Genomic DNA, 25330 nt, shown 5'->3' on the forward strand with positions numbered 1-25330 from the left:
CTTTGTACATAGGCTGGAAACTGCAGTTGGTTTAGAATGCAGCAGCCAGGTTGGTCTCTGGGTCATCTAGGAGAGACCATATTACTCCTGTGTTGAAGGAATTGTACTGGCTGCCGATACGTTTCTGGGCAAAATACAAGGTTCTGGTCATTACCTATAACCAGCTTAGGCCCTGGGTATTTAAGAGAACGTCTTCTTCTCCTCCACCGCTTGTTAAGATCATCTGGAGAGGTTTGTCTGCAGTTGCCACCAACTCGTCTGGCAGCTACTCGGGAACGGGCCTTCTCTGTTGCTGCCCCTGGATTTTGGAATGCGCTCCTTCGTGGTACATATGCTGTACCACCATCTCCCCATCTTTGATAACTTTTTAAAAAGGCAGTTAAGACACCCTTGTTGTGTCTTAAGAGCCTCCCCATCTCTGATAACTTTTTAAAAAGGCAGTTAAAACACCCTTGTTCACCCAGGCTTTTAATTAGATTTATAGTTTTAATACTTTTAATATTGGGTTTTAAATGTTTTTAATATTTTAAATGATTTTAATTGTTAATTGATTTGATGTGTTAAATGATTTTAATTGTGAACCACCCAGAGATGCAAATTTTGGGCTGTATGGAAATATTTTAAATAAATACATACATACATACATAAAATAGAAACATTTGAGCTGGGATGTGGGATGCAGAATACTCTGCATCTTCAGAATACTTGTTATTCAAGCTCTTTTCCTGACAATTTTTCAGTGGAGGGTCACCAACTTTTTTGTTGCAGCTGCTCTTTGCTTGTTATTGTGATCTGTATGACCTGATCTGAGGCACTGCTGGTCATCAGCTAATGAGCAAAGGAAATCCAGTAAGAGGCAAACCTTAATATTTCCATTGCAAATGTCAAACTGTATAATATAGAATAAACAATGTTTGTAACCATCTAGCTATTTCTAGAGCCTCTAATGTTCGGTATGAGATACTGATCAGTCTTGGAAACCAGCTTGTGGTTAATAGATTGCTAAAGAGGTGCCATCAAAGGTATTCTGAAACATACTTGCTAGGAAGTAAGTTGCATGGAACTCAGAGGGGCTTACTTCTAAGTAAACATGCTTAGGGTTGGGCTGTTTAAAGTAAGACCTGCGGAAGAACAAACACTTTGATGATTCAGGCCCAAACCTGGCTGTTTCCTATAAACTGTAGTGAAACTTAATTCCTCCCTCTAGTCTAGATACACTTACGCAGTCTGAGCAGAGATGTAAATGGATGAGGTGAATGCTGAAGTGTTCACAGGATCATTTGGCCGGGGGTGGGGGGGTGGGGTGCTTATTCATACACCAATGCCAACAATGTCTTTTGCAACAGCTTAGCTTTTGTAAAGCAATTTAAAGCATACTATTAACAGGTGACACTGGTTCACACCAGCTACAAGTGTTATTTAGAAGTGGTATGTTCTGTAGTGTGGGAGAGTGAGTCTCAGGCTTATGAGTGCTTATGTGTATGCCTTTCTCCCCACTACATGTAGAATTCTGTTTCTGGGTAGGAAAGCTGGCCTTGTGGCAGTGGGCATGAATTGTCCCCATTGCTAAGCAGGGTCTGCCTTGGTTCCCATTTAGATGGATGGATGACTATTTGTTAGCACTGTATATGTGAACTATATGTGAACTATAAGTAAGACTATATGTGAATTATAAGATTGTTCTCTTAGGGGATGGGGCTGTAGCTCAGTGGAAGAGCATCTGTTTGTATGCAGGTCCCAGGTTCAAATGCTGGCATTTCCAGGTAGGGCTGGGTAAGTCTATTGCCTGAAACCTTGGAAAGATGCTGCCAGTCAGTGTAGACAATATCAAGCTAGATGAACCAATGGTCTGACTTGGTATAGGGCAGTTTCCTGTGTTCCTAATGGCATTGTGTGGTTTGTATGTAAGAATATCCTGCCCATGGACTCAGATCACTGAACAGTAGGGGGTGACTGTATCATGTGCCTAGGATATATAGGCATGCATGAAAGCTAGTGTAGCCTAGGCCAAGCACTTCAACTATGAATCAGGATTTCCATGGTTCAAACCTTACCTCTCACTAGGTAGCCTTCCTTAGGCAAGCTATACCTTCCCAGCTGTGAACATAAGAACAGCCCAGCTGGATCAGGCCAAAACCCTATCTAGTCCAGCATCCTGTTTCCCACAGTGGCCCACCAGATGCCTCTGAGAAGCCCACAGGCAAGAGAAGAGGGCATGCCCACTCTCCTGCTGTTGTTCCCCTGAAACTGGTATTCAGAGGTATCTTGCCTCTGAGGCTGTGATATGAGGGAAACAAAATTAACATCAAGATTAACTAATATGAAGTGTTTTGGACACTAGAAAGTGCTATACAGATTCTCTATACCATAATGCATATACAGATTGCTGCTATTTCATTCAACAAAAAAGTTCTCAAAATGATTTACATAGTAAAAGGAATAAGGAGATGCCCCAAAGGGGCTCACAGTCTAGAATGTACAAATGTCACACAGTCTTAGTCCTCTTCTCATGAAATCTCCCATGTCATGCTTTTATTGAACTCAGGTGAGAGTGGGACTGAATCTGCTGGCCCCACTTGCTGACACTGATACACTCACTGACAATACCCCCCCAGGTGGCAGCACATCTGGTGTTCTGGAGGAAGAAAGCATATGTGTGTAGAAATCCTGACAGTCAGGCATCTAACTTGTATGGAGCACATTAAAGCAGAATACTTCGACACTAAGGGGAGGAGAATGGCCAGCGTGTGAATTAGTGTCAAGTGTGTATGGCTACAGCCTCACTCCTCTGCTTTCAGTAAACCCATGGGAGATCACACAAGAAGATGGCAAACATGTTCTACATTGATCGTTTAGGATATATGCAAATCCAGAATTTGCTCACATGACCCACTGAGCCTGGGACATGTATGAACTGGGCCTGTAGTGCTACATCCCCCTTAGGGAATTTACTATTTGCTGATGTGCAGTTGTTTAGCATTTGAAAGATGTCATGCAGTAGTCTTTGGCACATGAAAAGTGTTGACAGCTGGTAGCTTTTAATATTTCATACCTGACATCTGCCAATCAAGAGGCAAGAGATGTTTAAAAGCTCTCAAACTGTGGGGGAAATGTTCATGTTCAGAATTTGAGTTAAAATGTGAGAATTTTTCCCCAAAAGTGGATATTTTGCAAAATTTGGGTTCAGCTCTCCTGACCTCTTTGGCTGGCAAAATCTCACCAGGGTGATGGAGGTCTTTCTGCTATGTGAGAACCTTCCACTAGAAATGCTTGGAGCTGTACAGGGAACTTGAATTGTGTTACAAAGCTATGGCCGCCAGGGGCGGAGCCACCATTGTGCGGATGGGTTCAATGAACCGCCCCATCCAAACTAGTCGCCCATTCAAACTAACCACACACCCTGCGTCTGGCATCCAATGCAGGGGGCATGGTCTATCTTGCAAGCTGAGAAGGTCTCAAGATTAGGAGGCCCTGTGAGAGAACAGCTTGAGTCTTGCCAAAGAAGCCTGTGTTGGTGATTGGACCTGTACCATGTCTTCAGGGGGCCTGAACATTCCTAAGCCCAGATGGGCTAATTAGAGACAATCTGCAGAGAAATTATGATGTTCTTTCCCACCAGTCTGATATTCATGTTCTGGGTTTTTCCAGTGAGCTGTTAACAATAAATAGTTGAATTATTAAAGAGGCTTGCTGAATGCTATTGTTTGCATATCCAGTAGGGACAGTTGGAATAACTAGCCTTTTAAAGTCTTAGGAATCATCTGTATGTGCACAGACATCCAGCCCCCAACATGGCCGCTGGGCCACCGGGTGAAGGCCGAAAACTGGCCAAAGAGCACCTGAACCGGGCGAGGGGGTGATTTAGAAGGCTGGCAGGGGAAGGGGGAACCTCTGCAGACCCCCCTCTGCCTCCAGGAACTCCCCCAAGGAGTTCGGGGGAGCAGAGTAAAAGGTAGTAAAAAGGAGTGGAGTAAAAGGTAAAACTTTTTTAAAAAAGAATTTAAAGATCACGAACCACCCGAACTCTGTGTGTGTGTGTGTGTGTGTGTGTGTGTGTTTCAGTCCAGGGCTGGACTGAACCGGGGTGGGTGGGTGTTCAGTTCCGACTCTGAACCGTCGAACCCTCAAACCGAACCCCCATACCCCCGAGCCAGTTTGCACATCCCTGATCCTCTCCAAGGCCTTCATTGCAACCCTCTGCATAAGCTGTGTAAAATATGTAGTAAATGAGTCAGATTTGGGGCACTGTTTACACAAACTGGAAAAGTTGGCACCCATTAGATTGGTAGCTCATTGATCTTTCTTCATGCTCATTTTTATTCTGCAGATGAAAACAAATTACCTAATTTCATAACAGCAAAATATATAGACAGGAAGTAAACCCCACAGAGATTACACAGTCTCACAGCCATAAAACATAGCTTTCAAAATAGAGAGACAGGAGGTGAATCCCACAAAAGATTTAATTAGAAAAAGGGAAGTCCTTTTTCTATTGCACTAACTGATGGTGTGGGCAGGTAGCCCTTCATGGGGAAAAATGTCAGGATTTCCACAGTACTAATCATTGTCAAGTTGAGTGCAAACAGGAGGCTTCGTACATGATTAATTTAGACACATGTTCTTCTTTGCTGTGCCTGGCTAATCCGATATGCAAAGTGACTGCAATGTGACTCATTAAGCAAACCTATTTCACTCCTCTTGCAAAGGTTTAATGAACTGCTTTTATCCTGCCTAATTAACACAAAAGTGAAATTGGATACAAAATGTACAGAAGCCCAGACTAATAAAACTGCAACTTGCCTTGGAGCTCCATGATAACTGGTGGATGACCATGGGGTCTCCCTTTGTTTCAGTTTGTGGCCACATTCACATGTAACGTGAAACTGGAGGTTGCCAAACCCGTGGTTAATTTTTCAAACCATTAATCGCATCACAGACGTTTGTCCAACCACAGTCCGGCAACCTCCATATTCATTTCAGAGGAGCCCCATTTTCTTTCTGTTCCACTGAGGCCACACCCCAGCAAACTCCATAGCACTCATGTCATCAGACTGTGGGCAAGGCATCAGCACATCTCCAGGGTGGCAGCCATTGGCCATGATCTTCAAGGGGGCATGCCAAGCGTGATCGTGACTTTTTGGAATGGTCCGCCTGCCCTTGGCAGGGAAAGGCATTTAAATCCCTTTAAATGCCATGCCATTCAAGCCCTTCTTCTGACAGCAATTGCACCATACCCTCGTAAGAGCCCTGCAACAAAACTGTCTCATACAAGCACAATTTCTGGCAGGGTGATGCTGAGGGGCATTGTTACTCAGGAAAGGGAAGGGAACATGATGACTTCCTAGGAAAGTCATATACATATTCCTATATGTATATGAGGGAGTGCAAAGGATCCTGGGGTCTGGCCCCCTGTGACCAAAGATGCTCTTGCAAAGGCTCACCCCAGCAAAGCAGTCTGTGAAGACCAAACCACATTCCTGCCCCTGTGGTGGCTTGCTGACAGGGGACTAGCACTCTCATGGGAGTCTACTACGGAGGACCTTAGGCTTGCCAAATCCTTTGGTCTTCTGTCAGACTGCAGGCTCATGATTTGGGCTATCCAACAAAGGGGGTCCCACTTGTGTGGGACCCCCCACTCTCTCTGGTTAATGATATAATTTTTGTAAAGTGACCCCCCTTCTCACCAGGGAAGCCTTTCATGCACCCAAAGGAGATTTTGATGCTCCATGTGTTTGGGCATAGCTGGGTGGGCAGACTGGTGAACACCAGGACTGGGGACAAATCTTTACTCTCATTCAAAATTCCCGGGTTTCAACCCCTTCCCCAACATCATTGGGCAAAAAATATAGTAGAGCCATTCAAAACTTCCTGGTTGGGGCTGCTCTTTAAACCCAACCCCAGGTATGACAGCCCCACCATATGTTGCCATCTCAGCACTCTAATGGGGTTGCCCTGCTTCTGTTGCCACCTCAGCTGCATTTGCTTGTGAACAGACATCTTGATCACTTCATTCGCAGAGAGAAAAGCATGTAGTGCACATCTTGCCATACTCTCCCCTTTCTCTCCTGATTGCCAGAAGGTCTGGAAATGGACAGAGTGGCAAGGCCAGACAGGTATGCCCCTGTGCGACCTTGCTGTTTGACAGGCTGACAAGCTTGGGAATGGGACGTGGTGGCATCCCAGTTTCCGGGCAACTGCTTTGTTGGATCGGAGATGGAGGGGTCGGGGGAAGTGCTTGGAGAGGCAGCCAACGAGAAGCACCACAAGCATGGAGCGTGTGTGATTCCGGGTGGGTTTGCACCACTATCTCTATTATTGTGGTTCCAGAAACTGCACGAAACTGTGGTTATGGAGGCACCCGCATTCAGCTGTAATGCTGCCTCCAAAGAACCTCAGGTTGAGGTGGTGAATATCAATACAAGCTGAAGGTTCAAATATGAGTTTTGCAAGGGAAACTGCAGGTTGCTTTTGCTGTGAAACTGTTGTTGCATGTATTCGGACATTCATGTATTCAAACCTCTTCTCCATTTAAATGTGGTTTCACGTTACGTGCGAATGCGGTCTTTGTGACTTTATTAGCCTATGCCCCAAATTTAATACTGACTCATGTACAGCATGGTTTCCCTTTTAGGGTAAAGGCAGACATCACGCTTTTAGAAGTAGTAGGGTTGGTTTGGAAGCACCCCCACCCCATTGCCGACAAAAGGACCTTTTTGCTTCTTGGGATGAGCTCTGAAAAACTGGTCTACAGCACAATTCATTCTGAACCAGGAAAAGCATACACTCAATCACTGTGAAGGACCTTGATTGGCTTGCATCCATTATATGTGAACTGACCTATAGACTTATTCACCTGTTATTTGTCACGCACGTGGTTTGATTGTTATCTGCTAATGGAATGGGAGCTTACTTAAGACTTCTTATAATTCTATGGCTCTTGCCTTGTTGTATGATTGGCCATCTGTAGGTAAGTGAAAGTTTTAGCTTTACATTAGAATGCTTGCTTGGGGTGTTTTTTGGTTTTGTTTTTTTGTTGTTGTTCCATTATGCTTTTCTTGAATAAACATTTTTCCTTGTTTAAGATTGCTACTTCTGTCCTGCTACTATCAAAAGCTCTTTCATGACTGTCTGCCTTATCTGCTTGTAGGGTGGCCCTTTCATGAGGCAAGGTGAGACAGTCATCTCAGTTGGCAGATTATTGAGGTTCCAGTAGGATACCTCCTGCCGCTGCTTTTGGAGCACTCCAGGACCCATGCAAACTTTGCAAGGAGAAGAAAGAAAACTGCCCTCTTTTCCTCATGTTCCTTAGAAAGCTTCCAGGAAGAATGTGGAGAGAAGAGGAGATAGCCTGTACCTCTTTCAAAGCTTGAAATGTTCAATTGGTCAGTTTTGAAGGGGGCTGACCCCCGCACCAGGGTCATGCAGCAAGGCAGCATTTGGCACTTTGCCTCAGGCACCATAGTACTTTGCATCTGCTTTGGCTTGTCTGCAGAATGGACTATGCTACTTCAGAGTACACATAATGGTGCTGCAGTATGGGGCATGGGGAGTATTTTCATATAAATATATACTTGCTACTCTATATTAATCTATCCCAGGCCTGTTCAACTTCGGCCCTCCTGCAGTTGTTAGCCTACAACTCCTATAATCCCTGGCTATTGGCCACTGTGGCTGGGGATTATGGGAGTTGTAGTCAAAAAACACCTGGAGGGCCTAGGTTGAGCAGGTCTGATCTAGCCATTAATCCAAGAGGGAGCAGCTTCTCCCTTTGCTACTGATACCCATATGCTACAGTAATGTCTTTGAGTGTTGCCCTATGTGGAAAAAATGTTTTTAATGTAGAAAGCTAGCAGAGCAGAGATCAGGCTGGTCTAGAATCTTTTCCTCTGGTCTGCTAAGATTCTTTTAACATGTCGTGAGAGTTTTTTAAAAATAAATAAATAAATAAATAAATAAATAAATAAATAAATCAAGGGGCATTCATAAGGTATCCCTGTGCTGCAGTCCAAAATTGTACTGTGTCTATTTGTACTGTCTTTGAATTCTACCACCTCATTGTGTTGCATGTCTGAGCCGCAGAAGGTTGATGTGGTAGAATGGAGTGAAGCACTTCAGGCTGCTGGTGGACATACTTTTAAATGTTCTCCAGTATTAAACTCCCTGCAAATAGAAAAGCAGAACGCCTTACAAAGAGCCAGGATAGAGTCTTTCTCCCTGACATTTTCTACATGGGAGGATCATTCGCACTGGATACCCCACACTCACAGTCTGAGCTTTTACCACTACTTGTTCTACCACTTCAGCATTTTACCACCACATTCCCATTTGATTCTTTTGCATGTAGACCAAGCCTTTATCATGAAAGAGAAGAAAGTGTCAAGACTGGACATTCTCTGATGCAAGTTAGATAAGGAAGAGGTGCATATACTTTGTGTCTGCTCCAGGTCACCCTTTGGTGTACATTAGGCATTTCTGCTTGCCTGGATAGAAGTACATGGTGCTGGGATGGGGTGGGAACCCTTAAATGAAATGCACAAGCCATATGCCCTAAATTTACCCCTCTGTTAGGCAAGCCAGGGAATCCAGGATACCTCTGTAGACTTCTTTAAAAAGTAAGTAAGCGGGCTATCAGAAAAGGTAAAAGTGGGGGCTCCCTCTGCCCCCTATAGCTAGAACCCCGGGATGACAGATATTCCAGATTAAGCACCAGAATTTCTTTGCTGATTCTGTCAAATGCAACACAAGTGGAGTGGTTCTGAGAAGGGCTCTGTGAGCAAAGTGTGAAGGCTCAGCTGGGTCAGTTATGATTCAAGCACCCCCAAAATATCAAAACATTTCTCCCCCATGCATTTGATTTTCATTCTTCATTTCAATAACATCTAGGGATGTGCACAAATCTGTTTTTCTTGATTTGAGCTTGAATCGAATCAGCCAGATTCGTTTTGAGCCTGAATCTGACCGCCCGCCCCCCCGCAATCACCCCTGATTAGATTTGGATCTGAATTGATCCAAATCTGAATCCAAATTGATTGGGGGGGAGGGGTTCAGGGGGCAGCAGAGTAGGTGGGGTGGTAGTGCCTAATGGGTGGCAGCTACCACCCAAATTTCAAGGAAAATGGCTAAAGGGGTGATTTTTAAACAAATTTTTGAATTTTGTGCATTTTTATTTTTTATCTCATAGGGAATAATGAGGATTTCAGCAGCCCCATAATTCTACATGGGTGGCACCAGGGTGGCCCAAAGTGTACAGACGCTATGTGCAGGCTTCTGGGAGCAGCGCTGCAGCCGCACACGGCCTTTTGAATAGTGAACGCCACGCCCAGAAATGCAGTAGGGTGGTGGAGGAGCAGGTAAGGTCCTTCTTTTTAAAGGAACTGATCCCCTCTCCACCCACGGCTGCATGAGCCATTGTTGCACACACACCCACTGTATTTGTGTTCTTCCAGGGTCTTGCCTTTTTTCTGTTCTTCTCAGAGGCTGCTAAAGGAAGTCAAACATTGTTCCAAGTTCTCAGACTCTCTCATTGATAGATGACAGTGGTTTACTCATTCCAGTTGAAAGATTAAAGAGGAGATTTTGATAGATTTCTGATTGAAGAAACCTCGGGTATGAATCTCTTTCCATGTGCATGTAAACAATTTTCTGGGCTTCATCAAAACAAGACTGAGTTGGTTCTTGAATGTTTGTGATAATCCCTTCTCTTGCTGGACTGTCAATATTAATCTGAAAGATAAAATAGTTTTTAACTAAGTTAACATTCCTGGATTTTTTAAAAAGGTGATGCTACAACAAGGGTAAGAACAAGATACTAAAGGGAGAATATAGAAAGAAACGGCCTGTGAAGATGGGAACATAAACTGCTGTGGCATCTTAAAGACCGATTTGTATGTACTGTGCTGAGGGTGGATAGGGCCAGTTACTCTCCCCCTGCTAAATAAAAGAGAATCACCACGTTCAAAGGTGCCTCTTTGCCAAGTTAGCATTGAACATGCGTTGAAACATAATGTGTGAATAACAGTACATGCATACAAATCTGTACATGTGTATACCAAACACCAATTGTACATGCATTGAACATAATATGTGAATAGGGCTAGGGACTGAGTTATACATAGAGTTGCTACCCATTCATAATTTATGAATAATGAATATTATTTCCTCATTGTCATGGATGGACAACCATCTGGTTAAGGTAGGACTTGCAACCACAAGCCACCTCTACATTGGACCCCTCAGAATTATGCAACTATAGGCCTGTCTCTAATCTCCCATGAGAGGGTAGTGGCACCTCAGCTTCAGACAGACCTGGAGGAAACAGATTTTCTAGACCCATTTCAAACTGGCTTTCAGGCGGGCTATGGGGCTATATGCCTTGGTCGGCCTGATGGATGATATCCAATTAGGTATTGGCAGAGGGAGTGTGACTCTGAAGATCCTTTTGGATCTCTCACCAGCTTTCAAAACAATTGACCATTGTATCCTTCTGAGTTGCCTGAAGGAGGTGGGATTAGGTGGCACGGGTATACAGTGGTTCTGTTCCTAGCTCTCAGGTACATTCCAGATGATGTCACTTGGAGACTGTTGTTCTGCAAAGCAAGAGTTACTGCATGGAGTTCCACAAGGCTTCATACTGTCTCCAGTGCTCTTTAGCATCTACATAAAGCTTCTGGGAGAGCTCATCAAGAGATTTGGTGCAGGTTGTTATCAATACACTGACAACACCCAAATCTATTTCTCCCTATCAGCTTCATAAGGAAATGGCATAACTTCCCTAAATGCCTGCCTGGAGGTGGTAACAGGCTGGATGAGGGATAACAAACTGATGCTGAATTCAGATAAGATGGTGGTACTGATTGTGGGGGGTCACGACCCGAGAGATGGTTTAGATCTGCCTGTTCTGGATGGGGTTACAGTCCCCCTGAAAGATCAGGTAGCTTGGGAGTGCTCCTGTAACCAAAACTCTAGTTCCTTAGGTTGAGGCAGTGGCCAGGAGAGATTTTTATTAGCTTTGGCTGATACCTCAGCTACGCTCATTTCTGGAAGCAAATGACCTTAAAACGGTAGTGCATATGCTGGCTTGATTACTGTATGCTCTCTAAGTTGGGCTTTTTTTGTATATAGTTCAGAAACTACACTGGTACAGAATGTACCAGGCAGGTTGGGCCCTGGGGCAACATGAAGGAACCATACAACACCACTTATGAAAGAATTGCACTGTCTGCTGATATGTTTCCAAGTGAAATACAAAGTACTAGTCATTACTTTTAAAGCCCTGATTTGTTAAAAAAATATTTCGTGCATTTGGCTTATGTCCAGGGTACTTAAGAGAGAATTTCCTTTGTCATGAACCCTGCCACCTATTAATATCATCTGTGGAGTAGGGATGTGCAAACAGGTTTGATGTCAAGCAGGTTTGACATCGAACCTGTTCGGTTAGACAGTCCGATATCGGACCCCCCCCCAGTTGGGTTTGTTATCAGACCAACCCGCCCCCCCCCCCCCCCGGCCATTTGGGTGTGTGTGTGTTCATGATTTTTTTAAAAAAACATTAACTGATGTAAACTGCCCTGAGCCATTTTTGGAAGTGTGGTATATAAATCACATAATAAATAAAAATAAATAAATAAACTCAACCCCTACAGGGGGCTTTTCCAAGGTCATGGTGTGTGTGTGTGTCTCCAGAGGTTCCCCCTCTCCCCCACTAGCCTCCAAATCAGCCTGGTTCAATTGGTCTTTGGCCCGTTCCAGGCCTTTTGGAGGCTGCCGTGCATGCCCAATGGGCCTCTGCATGGCTTGACCTGGCCACATAGAGGCCCATTGGGCATGTGTGATGGCCTCCAAAATGGCCACCGCCACGGGGCTGAGGCCTGGAACAGGCCGAAGACCAACTGAACTAGGTGATTTCACACAAAATGGAGGCCTGTGGGGGAAGGGGGAACCTCCGGAGGACCCCCACCCCCGTGGCCTTGGAAAAACCCCTGGAGGGGGTGAGTAAATATACATTTTAAAAACTGTGAACCCACGGACCAGATCAAACCCGGGGGTGGGGGGTGGGGATCAGGGTGGTGGCAAAACCAAACATACTCGGTCCAGTTCAAGTCCGGTCTGGACTCTAATTGAATCGGGCAACCCGGTTTTGTGCACACCCCTATTGGAGAGGTCTGGTTATGTTTTCTGCCGGCTCCTCTGGTGGTGACTCAGGGCTGGGCCTTCTCTTGGCTGCCCCAGGGCTTTGGAATGCACTTCCTTTCAAATTAACCACTTCTCTGATAGATTTTTAAAAGACCCTTAAGACACACCTGTTTTTCCAGGCTTTTAATTAAAACTAATTTTAAACTATTTAATTGTTTTATTCAGTGAAACTGTTTTAATTGTTTGTTTTATGTTTACATTGTAACTTGGAATATGTACCCCGCCTAGAGATCTATATATCAGGCAGCATATAAATATGATCAATAAATAAATATGAATTATTTGTGGTTTTAAAGCTGTATCCATAAGAAGTAGAAAACATTTTTCTTTTTCTATGGCCTGTAGAGAAGAAGTCCTGTTTGTTGTATAAGAGCCGCTGATGACTCATAACTTTTCAGTAACAAAGATTCGACTGGGGAAACACCTCATTTATAATGTTTCAGTGTTTGAAAGCTTACCAGCTTTACCCTCTAAGTCTGCAGTGGTTTTCCCCAATCTAAAAGACATCACAGAACGTCATCAGAATTTCTAGTCAGGCAAAACAACTGATGAAGTTCAACTATCTCAAAAATGAAAGTCAAATGTAATTTCCAGCTTCATTTACTCCCCTATTATATTAATAATAAGCTTAATGCAATGTGGTCTGCAAGAAAATGTTTCTTGATGGTTTGACATTTACTGTCCTGGGAGAGTGCTCCCAGGTGTTACAGCACATCCCAACATTGCATCACTTCCAGTAGTAAAAGTCTTCCTGCTCCACCTATATCTCTAAAGTAAAATTGTTATTTGTAAAGCACGGTTGTCTAACCAGCCTCTGAGGTGCTCGTTTATTTTAGACACCTAAATGTAGGAAAGGGGAAAATGAAGCTGTAGCTTAGTGGTAGAGCCCATGCTATCAGCTTTGCATGCTGGTAGTCCTGAGAAAGACTGGGAAAACCCCTTGCCTGATCCTTAGAGTTTCTGCTCATCAGAGTAGACCAGTGGTTCCCATCCTGGGTTCCTCCAGATATTGCTGAACTATAACTCCCAGCATCCTCAGCCATAATAAATGGTATCTGGGGATGCTGGGAGTTGTAGTTCAGCAATATCTGGAGGAACCCAGGTTGGGAACCACAGAAATAGACAATACTGAGCTAGATGAACCAATGGTCTGGTTCAGTGTAAGACAGTTATGTGCACAGATAACTTATTGGCCAGTCCTGCTGCACCATATACATCATTTATTCGGAAAACTTGATGCTGGCAGGAAGCATGAGATACTTACTATTCTAAATGGTGCCTTCTAAACTAAACTGTACTTGGGGTACTCTAGACTTCTACCTTTCTAGAATGTGTCTCTCCTCAGCTCAGATTATTCTGCTGCTGCTCTTCAAAGGCAAGGGAGTTATTCAAATATGCCTTCAGGCCGCGGGTTATATGAAGAACGAATCTGCTTCACAGCAGATTGGCAAAATGTTTAATTAGGGGGATTAAATGGACAGTCCACATAGGGTCGGCTCCTCTCCACAATCCCTGGCAGGTCTTTTCCCTGTGCGTTCCCACTGGCTTGCTCTGGGTTTTTCCTCCAACCAATCACAAATCACATCACAGAAAGGAGGAGGCAAGAGAGCCTTTTGTTGTTGTTAGTTTGAGCTATGGAGGGATGGAAGACCGGCATGACAAGTTGCCAAAAGCTGGATCAAACAGCAGAAGACTTAACCATTGCCTTTGTGAGAGATTGCCTTCATCACCTCATGCCCTGCCCTACACACACACACCCCCACACCCCCAGATGATTTAAGAGGCAGGGAAGTTTAAAGCAGAAATCTGAGCTTTCTCTCTGTCATGAAGAAATTTGCAGGCTAATGACATCAGCTCAGACAAAAAGGCTCAGCTTACATCCATTCTGCATATCTAAAGCCTATGTAAACTCCCCTTCCTTGAGTTTTGAAAAGCCGAATTACTGGCATGGCCACTCCACACATCAAGGGAGAAGCAGCAGGGCATAATAGAAGTCTCAAATTTCCCCCCAAAAGCCACTGAAACTAGAGCATGTGTTTAAGCCAGACATACTTTGGGCTAAGCCAGAATGCGCAGCCTCGATTTGGGGGGAAAACAGAATCCTGACTGTACTGGTCCCTGATAGCCCGCAGCTACTTCAGGGTAAATGCAGCTAATATGTGGACTGGCACACTCAGATCCCGAGAAGATTCAAAGTAAAAGCCCTGTGTGTAAAGCCTCAAGGAGCTCATACCACCAAAGAGCAGCAGCAGAACATGCACATGTGGGAGGCTGTTGCATGAGCAGATCTGCTGGAAGATGCACTGTGCTGTAATCTTGCAAATTCAATTCAAGAGGAGAAATGGGAGCCAGTGGAGCTGCTGCTTTTTTAAACAGAGGGACATTTTAAAAACTCCCCCCTGCACCACCAAACCAAAAAAATAGAGCGCTAAACAATGACCCCACCTTGGATTTCATGTGCATAGCATCAGAATCTATTCTGCATAGTTTGCAGAATCTATTTTAGAAAACAAACTGGTAATAAATACCACTAATATGAAGCTCTATAAGTTGCATTCCCCTTTCACGCAAGTTCCTTAATTTAGGGATAGAAAGTTGCATGGAAGACTTTGGAGAAACAAGAAAATTGGAGGAAAGCAACATTTCATCATTACAACCAAATACTACGCTTGCCAGAGAAGACAAATGTTGTTACAATGGAATTCTCATGCCTAGTTTTGGTTCGCAGAGATTTGTTTTAGCATTCTTCACCTTTTACTTTTAATAAACAACAAATTTCTCTTTAAAACCAAGATGGTCCTTCTGTGTTCCTCTCCAGAGTATTAATTTACCTCCCTTGGAGCTTGAGGCTGGATATACTCCTTGAAAAGTTTCCATGCCACTGCAGTTCTTCTCTTCTGTGATGCAATCTTCTTGTACTTTTCACAAGCAGACCAGAATTCAAAGTTCTCATCGCTGTATTCTGTCCTCAGGTAGGCCTTGTAGATCATAGGCCCATCTGAAAATCATTCAGGGTCAAATGTTGATCAAAGTGTCAGCATTAAAAGAAGATGCTTGTCAAAATTGCCCTGCTTTATTCTCAATGAAAAGGTCTCATGTACCGATTGGTCAGACATGGAGGCTGCCACTGGATGTTAAGAAAATCGCAGCAACCCAGTAGTCGATTTTTAACTCTGCTCCCTATAACGTATGCAGTTCAGGAAATGCATCGTGAGAGATCACATTGTGCATTTTCCATCCCCAAGTGGCAGTCAATAACATGGACGGTAGTCACACATTTTCTTAATTATGATGATGAGAAAAATAGGGGGAACTCACGACATGGCTACCATCTTTGGTGGCAACCATGTGATCAACAGCCTAGATCATGTCTGGTTTGGGGCTACTTCGGTGAAAGCCCACCCCCCACCCCCACTTCATCAACAGTAATATATTTTTTCCTACTAAATCATCTAGATAATGTTTTCCCTGGATCATTGAATTCACGTGTTTTTGCTTATTGCCATTTAATTTTTAGTGTGCTGATATACAGTTATATTTAGTGTAGGGCTGTGAAGAATAGGGATGTGCTCAAAAGTGGTTTGGCCCATTTGGTTTGAATTCAAACACAATTCAAACCAGGGTAGATCAGTTTGGTTTTGGTTTTGCTCGAAATGCCCCCCCCCCCGGTTTGGTTCAAATTTGAACCCAACTTGAACCGGTTCAAAAATGTTCTATAATGGGGACTCGAACCGGCCTCTTATTCCCAATGCAGATCACCTAGGGGCACAAACCCAGGGTGGGTAGTATGCACCCAGGGGTGCCTAGCACCCACCAAACCCCAAAGCAATTGGACACTCCTGTGATATTTAATGATTTTCTTTTGAACATTTTTCTATTTTTTGCATTTTCCCCATAGGGAATAATGGGGAATTGAACTGGTGCATAATTCCATAGGGAATAATGGGGATTTGAATATGCCCCTACTGCCCCCCTCGGGGGTGCTGGGGCACCAAAGTGGGTTTGTGTTCAAGGCAGGTATGGCCACAACTTCCCCCAGGAGTCCCAAGCCGGTGGGGTTCATGGTTTATTTTTTATAATTTTAAAAAAGATTTTAGCTGGTTTCAATACAGTGAACACTGTGTGACCTTAATTGCTGTGAACTCTGAGTTCAAAGTTCACAGTAATTAAGGTCACACACTATTCTACTTGTGAATGGGGGAGGGACTCCTATTCACTGGCCTTCAGGAAGACCAGCTACTACATCAAGTCAGCATCCATTCATGAATAATGGGGTGTAATCACATCCCTGGTCATGGAGAGCACCCTCTCACTCTGGACGCTGGTTGGTGGGCACAAAAGGAACCCTCCAGCAACCATTGCCAAGTCTGGCAAGATGACTGCCTAAAACTGGATCAGCTCCAGCTACCAGCCTGCCACCAGGTCTTGCAGGTACTTCAGAGCACACTGCTCAGCAGGGCTCAGTGGGCTACTCCTGTATCCCTGGCAAGGCGCCAAGGAGCCCCTCCATGAACCACCAGGTGGGATGCTGAGGTTCCTTTGGCCCTGCCAGAGACACCATACTGCTGGACTGGGAAGTGGTGGTGATGCTGCTGCTAGGCGTGGAATGCACACTAGCAGTAGGTGCCCCAGCACCCTCCTTCTCATTGTGCCCCGGCATCCTCTCCTCTGCTCACTTTACCTCTTCAACCAAGTGGTCCATCCACCTGGGCAGCTGATCAGGGGTGACTGCTTTGCCCTTCATCCTGGGGTCAAATAGGCAGGACAAAACATGCTCTGCTAATGCACCCAAGGGTAGCCTAAGCCAATCCACCACTCCAGTCCTCATCCAACATGCCAAAGTGATTGCTTCCTCAGTGGTCACAATGGAATGGAGCTGTCCCACCATCTTCTCAAGGAGATGAATGGTGGGCAAATTGGCTCAGCATTGCTATCTCGGCACACAAGCTGTTTGTGGCAACAAAGAATTGCTTGAGTGCCGAAACAAACTCAGAAAGGAGCACCCATTCCTGGTTGAACACTTCCAAGCCAGGAAGTGGATCGCTGGCTCTTGCTTCTGCACATGCTGGAGCAAGAGAAAGGTGGAGTTCCACCAGGTTGGAATATCCTGAGGGATCAGGTGGTCAGGTAGGCTGAGCATAAGCTGCCTCTCCTTGAGCATCCAGCTACCCCTTTTGCTCCAGTGGAAGTAAACTGCTATCCTGTGGCACCTGTCCACAAGATCAGTCATGGCAGGAGCAGACTGACACTCAGCTCCTTCAGTGGGGATATCTCACCTGGCCACAGCCTCAAAGGCCAAGTGCATCCCGCAGACACTTTCTCTCTCTCTCTCTCTCTCTCTCTCTCTCTCTCTCTCTCTCTCTCTCTCTCTCTCTCTCTCTCCCTCCACTGGGCCACCACCACTAGTTTGCTCTCTGCTGCTGCAGTATCTGAGTCGTCCTCCTTCCCTGATGCATCCTCTTCAAGAGAGGCACACTAAAGGACTCTCTCTGCCTCCCAGCCCCTTTAAATGAATTTTGAAAATCCCTCCTTTGGCTCCCGGCTCCCCCTGCTCCCCCTCAGCCAATGGGAGCACTGTTGCACATGACAACACTTGATTTGTATGAGAACAAGCCAACCAAGAAGCAAGGAGGTTGTAAGGCAATCAGTACCAGAAAATTGATCAGCAAAGGAAAAACAGGCCTCCAAAATAGAGCTCAAAATGTTTTGATCGAAATGGGTTTGTTTTGTTCCGAGCTCAAAAACGCATTTTGTTTTCAGCTTGAAATGCTCAAAATGGCCTGTTTTGAATAAAAATGTTTCAATGTCAAAATGTTTTGCACATCCCTATGAAGAATTAGTTACATCAGTACACCAGCCTGAGGTGTGAAGTGCAAAGCTGAGATGCTTGCTCATTAGTTGATCTTTTAGGAAGGACTCCAGGCTGCTGCTTGAACTGGCAGACTAGCATCCCGAGGAAGGGCATCTAGCCTGTTGCTCGAGAATCCCCTAAGGTGAAAAACTGCCTGTTTCAGCCTGCTGGTTCAGAGCACCAGCTGGAGTCTTCGCTAACAGTTATTCAGACACAAGCACCCTGTTATTTCACATGACACACTGGGCAGCTTAATTATAAGCAGAATCACTGGTGCGGGCAGGGAGGACTCCAGGTTTCCCATCAAATTGGCCAAATCTTCTACAGACCTTGCACAGGAGCAGATCTACTGTTTGGGAAGAGTTCTAGTCTGCCATTTGAAGCAACAGAGTGGAACCTTAGCCAGAGCAATTTCTGCATTAATTATTCCCAATTTTGCTTTAATTATTCCGGATGCATCTGTCACTTATTGTGGGAATCTGCAAAACAACTCTTTTCAGCAAGAAATGTCAGGTGGGGTGTGGGCCACCACCATACAAGGTGCTGTTTACAACCTATAAAGCCCTAAACGGCTTGGGCCCCAGGTATCTAAGAGAATGTCTTCTTCATTATGGACCCCCACTGCCCATTGAGATCATCAAGAGAGGTCCATCTGCAGTTGTCACCAACTCTGGGACGGGCCTTCTCCGTTGCTGCCCCAGAGCTTTGGAACGTGCTCCCTGCCGAAGTAAGAGCGTCCCCATCTCTGACAACTTTTTAAAAAGTCTTTAAAGATGCACCTTTTCACCCAGGCTTTTAATTAAATAAATATTGTTTTAACAGTTTTAGCATCATTTTAAATGTTGTTTTAAAAATTTAAATTGTTGTAATGTTTTAACTTTTACTATGTCATTTATTTTGTTTTAACTAATGTTTTAGCTTTTTGTTTGTTGTAAACCGCCCAGAGATGTGAGTTTTGGGTGGTATAGACGTGAATAATAATAATAATAATAATAATTAGTAGTAGTAGTAGTAGTAGTAGTAGTACATAATCAGCAACATGTGGCTTGGATTTAAACACACACTCCACCTGATCCTTTTATTTCAGAAAAAGGGAAGAATCAGCCACATTAAATGCAGGATGTAGGATTTTGTAGAAATTTGCTCAATTCCTTTGTTATATCGTAGGTGAGGTGACAGGGGCTTTCATGGACCCCACCCTACCTTACATAGAGTCCTTTCTCATGATTCATGAGAAAGGGCTTGGGGCATGTGGGGAAGAAGGCTGTAAAACCTTACATCCCCTGCAGACAATTGCCCCATCTGTGCTGGGCACGCGGATCGTGCATCCACATGGACTCCAGCTCTCCCCGGCAGCAGCGGAGCGCTGGGGCTGGGATGCATCACCCCACCCCTGGAAATCCCATAATTGCAGGGCTCCCATAACTGTGGGGCTCCCAGCCAGAATCCCATAAGTGCAGGGGCTCCTGGTCCGCAAGGGGGTGGATCCTCGCAATGCACCGCACACTTGCACAGTGCATTATGGGGACCCCCCCCCCAATGCTGGCCGGCAGTCCCACAGTCTCCCAGCCCTGGCTGCAAGGAGTTGGGCTGTCAGCAAGGCAGACAATCAACAAAATGGGGGCTAAGAGAGTGCGAGCTCCCTTAACCTCATTTTGGAGGCGGGCTCCAGAGGCGGGTTTACCAACGTGCCACTGCTGGGAGCCGCACAGCTCCTGGTGGTTCACACGTGCAACAGAGATCGGACGACGGCAGCCAAACCTGACCTTTGCTGCCTTTGTGAACAGCCTCATAGAGTATTTCAACACTGGTCAAACAGATGAACCATTCCAATCCTCCCTGATCCCCACACCAGCTGAGGGCTCTGATAAGTGTAAACTACTTACATTTGGTAGCCATTAGCTTTTCAAAAGACTGAGACCACTCCAGCAGTTCCTCCAGACTTATTCTTTGGAAAAGGAAAGGGACGTATTGAGTTTTAAAAGGCAATAGCTCTGATTCCACAATTAATATTGCAACGTCTGGGACAAATGACATTGACGATTAGCCCCTTTGCTAAGGAGTCCATTGAACGGTAAACATCACAAGGGCCATTTAGGCCTGATTCTAAAAAAACAGCTTTGCACTGAAAGTTAGTGTGATGTAGTGGTTAGAGTTTTGGACCCAGGCACAAACCCCCTCTCAGTCATGATGCTCAGTGGGTGACCCTGGTCGAATCATTATATCTCAGTTTAAGCTACCTCACAAACTGGTGAGGAAATCTGGGGGAGCTCTGGGTATGCCATCCTCTGCTCCTTGGAGGTAGGAAAGGATAAGACCAATGTCATAAATAAATAAAATTTTAATAATGTAAATATGTGAAGCTCCAGAGAATAGTTTTCAGGATCAAAGTGCTGTTCCACTCCTGAAGTGATTCAGTACTGGATCTGCAAGCTACTTAGATCCGAGACCGGCCTGGGAATGATATATAAGCTGCTCTATAAAACTACGGTATAAAGTAACCTGCTGTGCATATCTTCCTGACTGGACGTTAAGCACAATCTGCCCCATTCATGTGGTTGTGGTTTTTGCTCACATACTGCAATCACATGTTCTTGCACCACAAGGAAGTGACTCTCACATGGTTCTTGGTGTGTGGGTGTGTGGGAAGGCAGCTATAGTGGCTCTGTGATGTGTTTAATTGCTTTGCTCTGCCCAGTTAGTTCAGAAAGTGAACAGATGCCAGTTTGCATTGGCAATTGTACTTGGGGCGGTGCATTCTTTCTTAGCCTGTGCATTTGTAAATAAACCAATTAATTGCTTTCCAATGACACCCATGCCACCATGATAAGGATAACTGTGTGCCTTAATTCTGCATGGCATGCCGTTAAGTAATACAAGCAAAAAAGACAAGTCCCTGTCATAATGCTAACTGGGCAAAGAGGCACTTTTAAAAGTGGTGATTCTCTTTATTGAGCAGGGGGAGAGCAACTGTCTCAATCCATCCCCAGCACAGCATCCCTCCAGTGGCTGTTGCTGGTGTCTCTCTTATGTTTCTTTTTTAGATTGTGAGCCCTTTGGGGACGGTGAGCCATTTGATTTATTTATTTATATCTATGTAAACCACTCGGGAGGAGGCAATGGTAAACTGTCCTGCATTTTACCAAAAGAAAACCTCAAGGCTCTGTGGGCGCCAGGAGTCGAAATCGACTTGACAGCACACTTTACCTTACTTTAAACCGCTTTGGAAACTTTTGTTGCACAACAGTATATACATACAACTAAAGCAAGGTACTCCAGATGTTGCTCAACAACAAATATTACTTATATACTTATAACAAATATTACTTATACACCACTTTTCAACAAAAGTTCTCAAAGTGGTTTACATGGAAAAATAAGTTGTAGCTGGAGATGATGGGAGTTGTAGTTCAGGTTGAGAACACCTCCTCTAAAGGAAGCAGAAGCAGGCTGCTGTTGACTTCTGACTGATCAGGGACATGAGAGTTAAATAATGGAATCTCTTACGTTAAAAGAATGGAATGGATTGACCATCATGGACTCTCTTTGGGCTCCAAATTGAAATTTAGAGGGCAGTTTTCTTTCTCCTCTCTTGGACAGACATCAGTTTCCAAGTACTCACCAAAGCCACTCAATTATTACAAAGTTCAGTTATAATCTATTGTTGATTAAAACAAAACTGGCCTTTGGACACTGAGCCCAAATAAAAGATTCATAAACCTGCCTGGCACAACAGCTGTTTGCAGGATTTTACAGCCTCATCAATTTCTAATCATCTCTGTTATTTGCCTTGGAGCATTTTTAGCTTACTTTTGTAAAGCCCTTGGGCCTGAATTGTGTTATTGTTAGTAATAAGATGATTCACTTCTGGATGGATGTATTGTGAATTATTTTTGTTTAGAGGCTAAATCCTCTATATTTCTGCTGGTGTTTTTGCTGCATCTCTGGAACATCAGCTAATCTCCATGTGTTGGGACTTTTGCTTAACTTTTTCATTGGTATACCACATCCTAATAATTTTGCTCTACTACAGTATTTGGTAGAACATACTCTATGATGTATTCTCTGGTGTAGCAAGTGTTAAGGGTGGATCATACAGGTCTGTAGTATGCTCCAGTTTAAGGCTATACTGAATATCCTCTAATTTTGAAATTCCAATGAAACTTGCAACTGAACGAATGCACCTGAACAAATTATTATTATTTTACATTTATAACCTGCTCTTCCTCTGAGGAGCTCAGAGTGGTGTACATGCTTATTTTACTGAAATAGATACTGATCTCACTGAATGTTCACACCACCTCTATGCTGTTTGGCATCCCTTTCTTCCCATTACTACTGCTGCTCCTTAGTGCCATTCCCCCCACTTTTTTTCTTTGCCCTAACTCTCTTTGACCTAATTACCCACACTGCCATTTAATCCAATTGGCTGTGGCAACTCATGTGATTTTATTTATGAGCATCATCTGAGAGATCATGATGTAATATCAAGACATCATTGACAAAATTGCATGGGTTGCCATAGCCAAAAGGATCACATGGTAGTGAGGTCAAGTGAGGCCAAGGACCGAATGGGCAAAGAAGAATCAAAATGGCACCAAGAACAACAATATGAAAAGAATTCAAATATGTTTGCAGTGAATGCCAAGTATTGTTGAAAATGAGAGGAACTTTCTAACAAAAAAAATGAACACAACATGAGGTAAGTACTTTCTGTTCAGCCCTAGTGTACACCAAAGCCCTTAAGAATCCTTTAGCAAGCCAGACTTCTATCTTACAAAAGAATTATGTATCAGAGAACCAGTTTTGAGCTGGATCACTAGCCTTAATCACAAATGTTGTCAATTCTCCCATTTCTGCATCATATACAAACATGCATTTATTGAGAAAAATGCTCAATAAGCGGAAGCATTAAGGAAAATAAAGTGTAACTGGTAATTTCTTTCTCTACACATTACTGAATTATTTGCATGGAATGACAAAAACCATGGCACCAAGAAAGGCTGTTTTGTTTTACCCATTGTTCTTTATTCCATAGCTCTGGCCTTTCCCTAAGAATAACATCATTGTCTCTTTTATTTTATTTTTAAAAAACGGGGTGGAGGGGGGGAGGTGTGCCCATACTGTAATAATAGGTGTGCCCATAATGTAATAAAATAAATCTAGAAACAGAAATCCACAGCTTTGATCTGTAAAGCCCCTAGGCAGTGTTTCTATATGACACTGAAAATTCCACAGATATGCATGGACTAAATGGCTGGATATGAGAGCAGAATGCAACTCTCTCTCTCTCTCTCTCTCTCTCTCTCTCTCTCTCTCTCTCTCTCTCTCTCTCTCTCTCTATATATATATATATATATATATATATATATATATATATTCCATACCAGTTAGTTGCTTATCCATCTGTATTTACAGAAGGAAACCAGAATCTCACTGATCCTACAAGCTGTACAGACAGAAAGCAGTTTTTGATTGGTTCTAGGAAACTGTGTCTTATCTTAACAGGATGAATAGCTGAAATCATTGCTCTGGTCTCTGCTTTGTACTCATTTCTTTTGATAAGTTCCTTGTAAAAGCAAAATCAATGGGAATTAGGTGAGCCAGAACTAATTTACCCCACTGGTTCAATGGAATTTTAATCACAGCTAACTTTAGCTGTGGTTCTCTTGTAGAATCTTTGAGTTCTATAAGAGAAGAGCTATCTTATCAAACTCTTAATAAATAAAAAGTCAAGCCTTTTTCTGTACTTCAAATTAGATTTGTAAATGTATTAATTTATGCATTGGACCCCAAAAGGCTATTATTTTCCTGTTTCTCCTAAACCCTGGGCAAGATTCAACCAACATTAAGCACTTTGAAGTCCCATTTATTTCACTGAGGAAACTACATAAGTGTTTAAATCTTTGCTATTGAGTGTTACGGGTATCAAACCATTTAAAACTGGATGGATTGTGCCCTATATCTGCTGCTTCTTATGGAGACAAAATGTTTACTGCTGGCAGTGTTAGCACTGTCTCAAGTAATTGAGATTCCTGTATGTCTCATGTAGCATTCACAAAACTGACATTGCATTTCCATTACCAGATGTTTACCGCAAGTGCTAAAATATGAAAAAGAAGGAATTGGCTAAGGCAATGGTTCCTCCCCCGCAGAAAAAGCACCCCTTGGAACCCAGGGGTTACTTGGAAGCTTATTAGGACGTTTTCTATAAGAAGATCAGTAATGGTGGAGAAGCCTCTTTGAAAGACTGCTTGACCCCCTCTACTGATTTTTTATTCTACTGTGCTACTGCCAGGTCATGTACCCTAGGGTGCCCTCTCAGTTTGCATGGAGCAATGATGAGGCCCAGTAGGCTTGGCCAGCACCATGAGTGAATTCAGTGAACACCCTAAAACATGCCCCCAAATCCCATGCAGTGTGCCAAGATTCCATAGTGGAGAAGTTGATGTGTAAAGTTTTCCAGAAAGCAGACATATTTTGAAAACTAGTTTAAAGAACTTGTTATGTATTGCAATACTGGCCTGTCTAGTCCAGTACAGCATTCTCTGAATGGCAAAAGAGTTGCAGGTTCTCATATAGAAGTCTTTCTTAGTCCTGCTATCTGAGATTCTTTAGCTGGAGATGCTTGATTTGAATTAGAGACTTTCTCCATATGTCCACCTCAGAGCTATGGCCCTCTCACAAAGTACAGCCGCCTTATACCCATATTGTTGGGGGAATACAATTCCCAAGATTCTTTGGGTGCATCCATGGAACTTAAATTGCCATAACAGCAATTTAAATGTGTAATATGTTGTATGTGTGGAAGCTTGAAGAGTTTTGTTGACTTAAGGAGGCTTACTCTGACAAAGCTGGGAATGCTTGACAGAGCTCTTTACCCTTTGTTCTATAAACCACACTAATTTCAGATTGAATTTAACTTACTTGGAGCTGATTCCATTTGTGCTGTCTCTGAATAAGTTACAAAGCCAACAGATGCTGGGACTCATTATTCTGGATAAAGAAAACAAGCATGTTTAAGCACTTGATGTACTGTCACAGTTATCATTTGTGTATTTCAAAACAATTTCCAGTTTGAGGATGAAGACAGATGTTACATTTGTAAAGCAATGGGGACAGTTTGGGAGTGTTCTCACTCGTTTGATCCAAATGCATCTTTTTTCTGCTAGGCCAAGCTCTGAAAAACCTTGTTCTGCAGCTTTTCAGGGTGTTTCCATTCAAATCATGAAAAAGCTGGCTCTGGGCAGCTCTGAGTGGTTAGTGCCTGTGTATCACCAATACACC

At 43.7% G+C, this 25330-nt stretch overlaps 1 protein-coding gene across 1 annotated transcript; it reads right to left on the bottom strand.

Annotated features, from left to right (window-relative positions):
- Positions 1–9510: 9510 nt before the first annotated feature.
- Positions 9511–25035, bottom strand: RGS13 (regulator of G protein signaling 13). The gene is made up of 4 exons (XM_053245884.1): positions 24971–25035; positions 19930–19991; positions 15024–15190; positions 9511–9723 (listed from the first exon to the last, which is right to left on the bottom strand). Exons 1-4 carry the CDS (start codon positions 25033–25035, stop codon positions 9511–9513), a joined length of 507 nt encoding a protein of 168 aa, XP_053101859.1.
- Between the last annotated feature and the right edge of the window lie 295 nt (positions 25036–25330).

This window comes from Hemicordylus capensis, chromosome 4, assembly GCF_027244095.1.
Source record: "Hemicordylus capensis ecotype Gifberg chromosome 4, rHemCap1.1.pri, whole genome shotgun sequence".
Classification (NCBI taxonomy): domain Eukaryota; kingdom Metazoa; phylum Chordata; class Lepidosauria; order Squamata; family Cordylidae; genus Hemicordylus; species Hemicordylus capensis.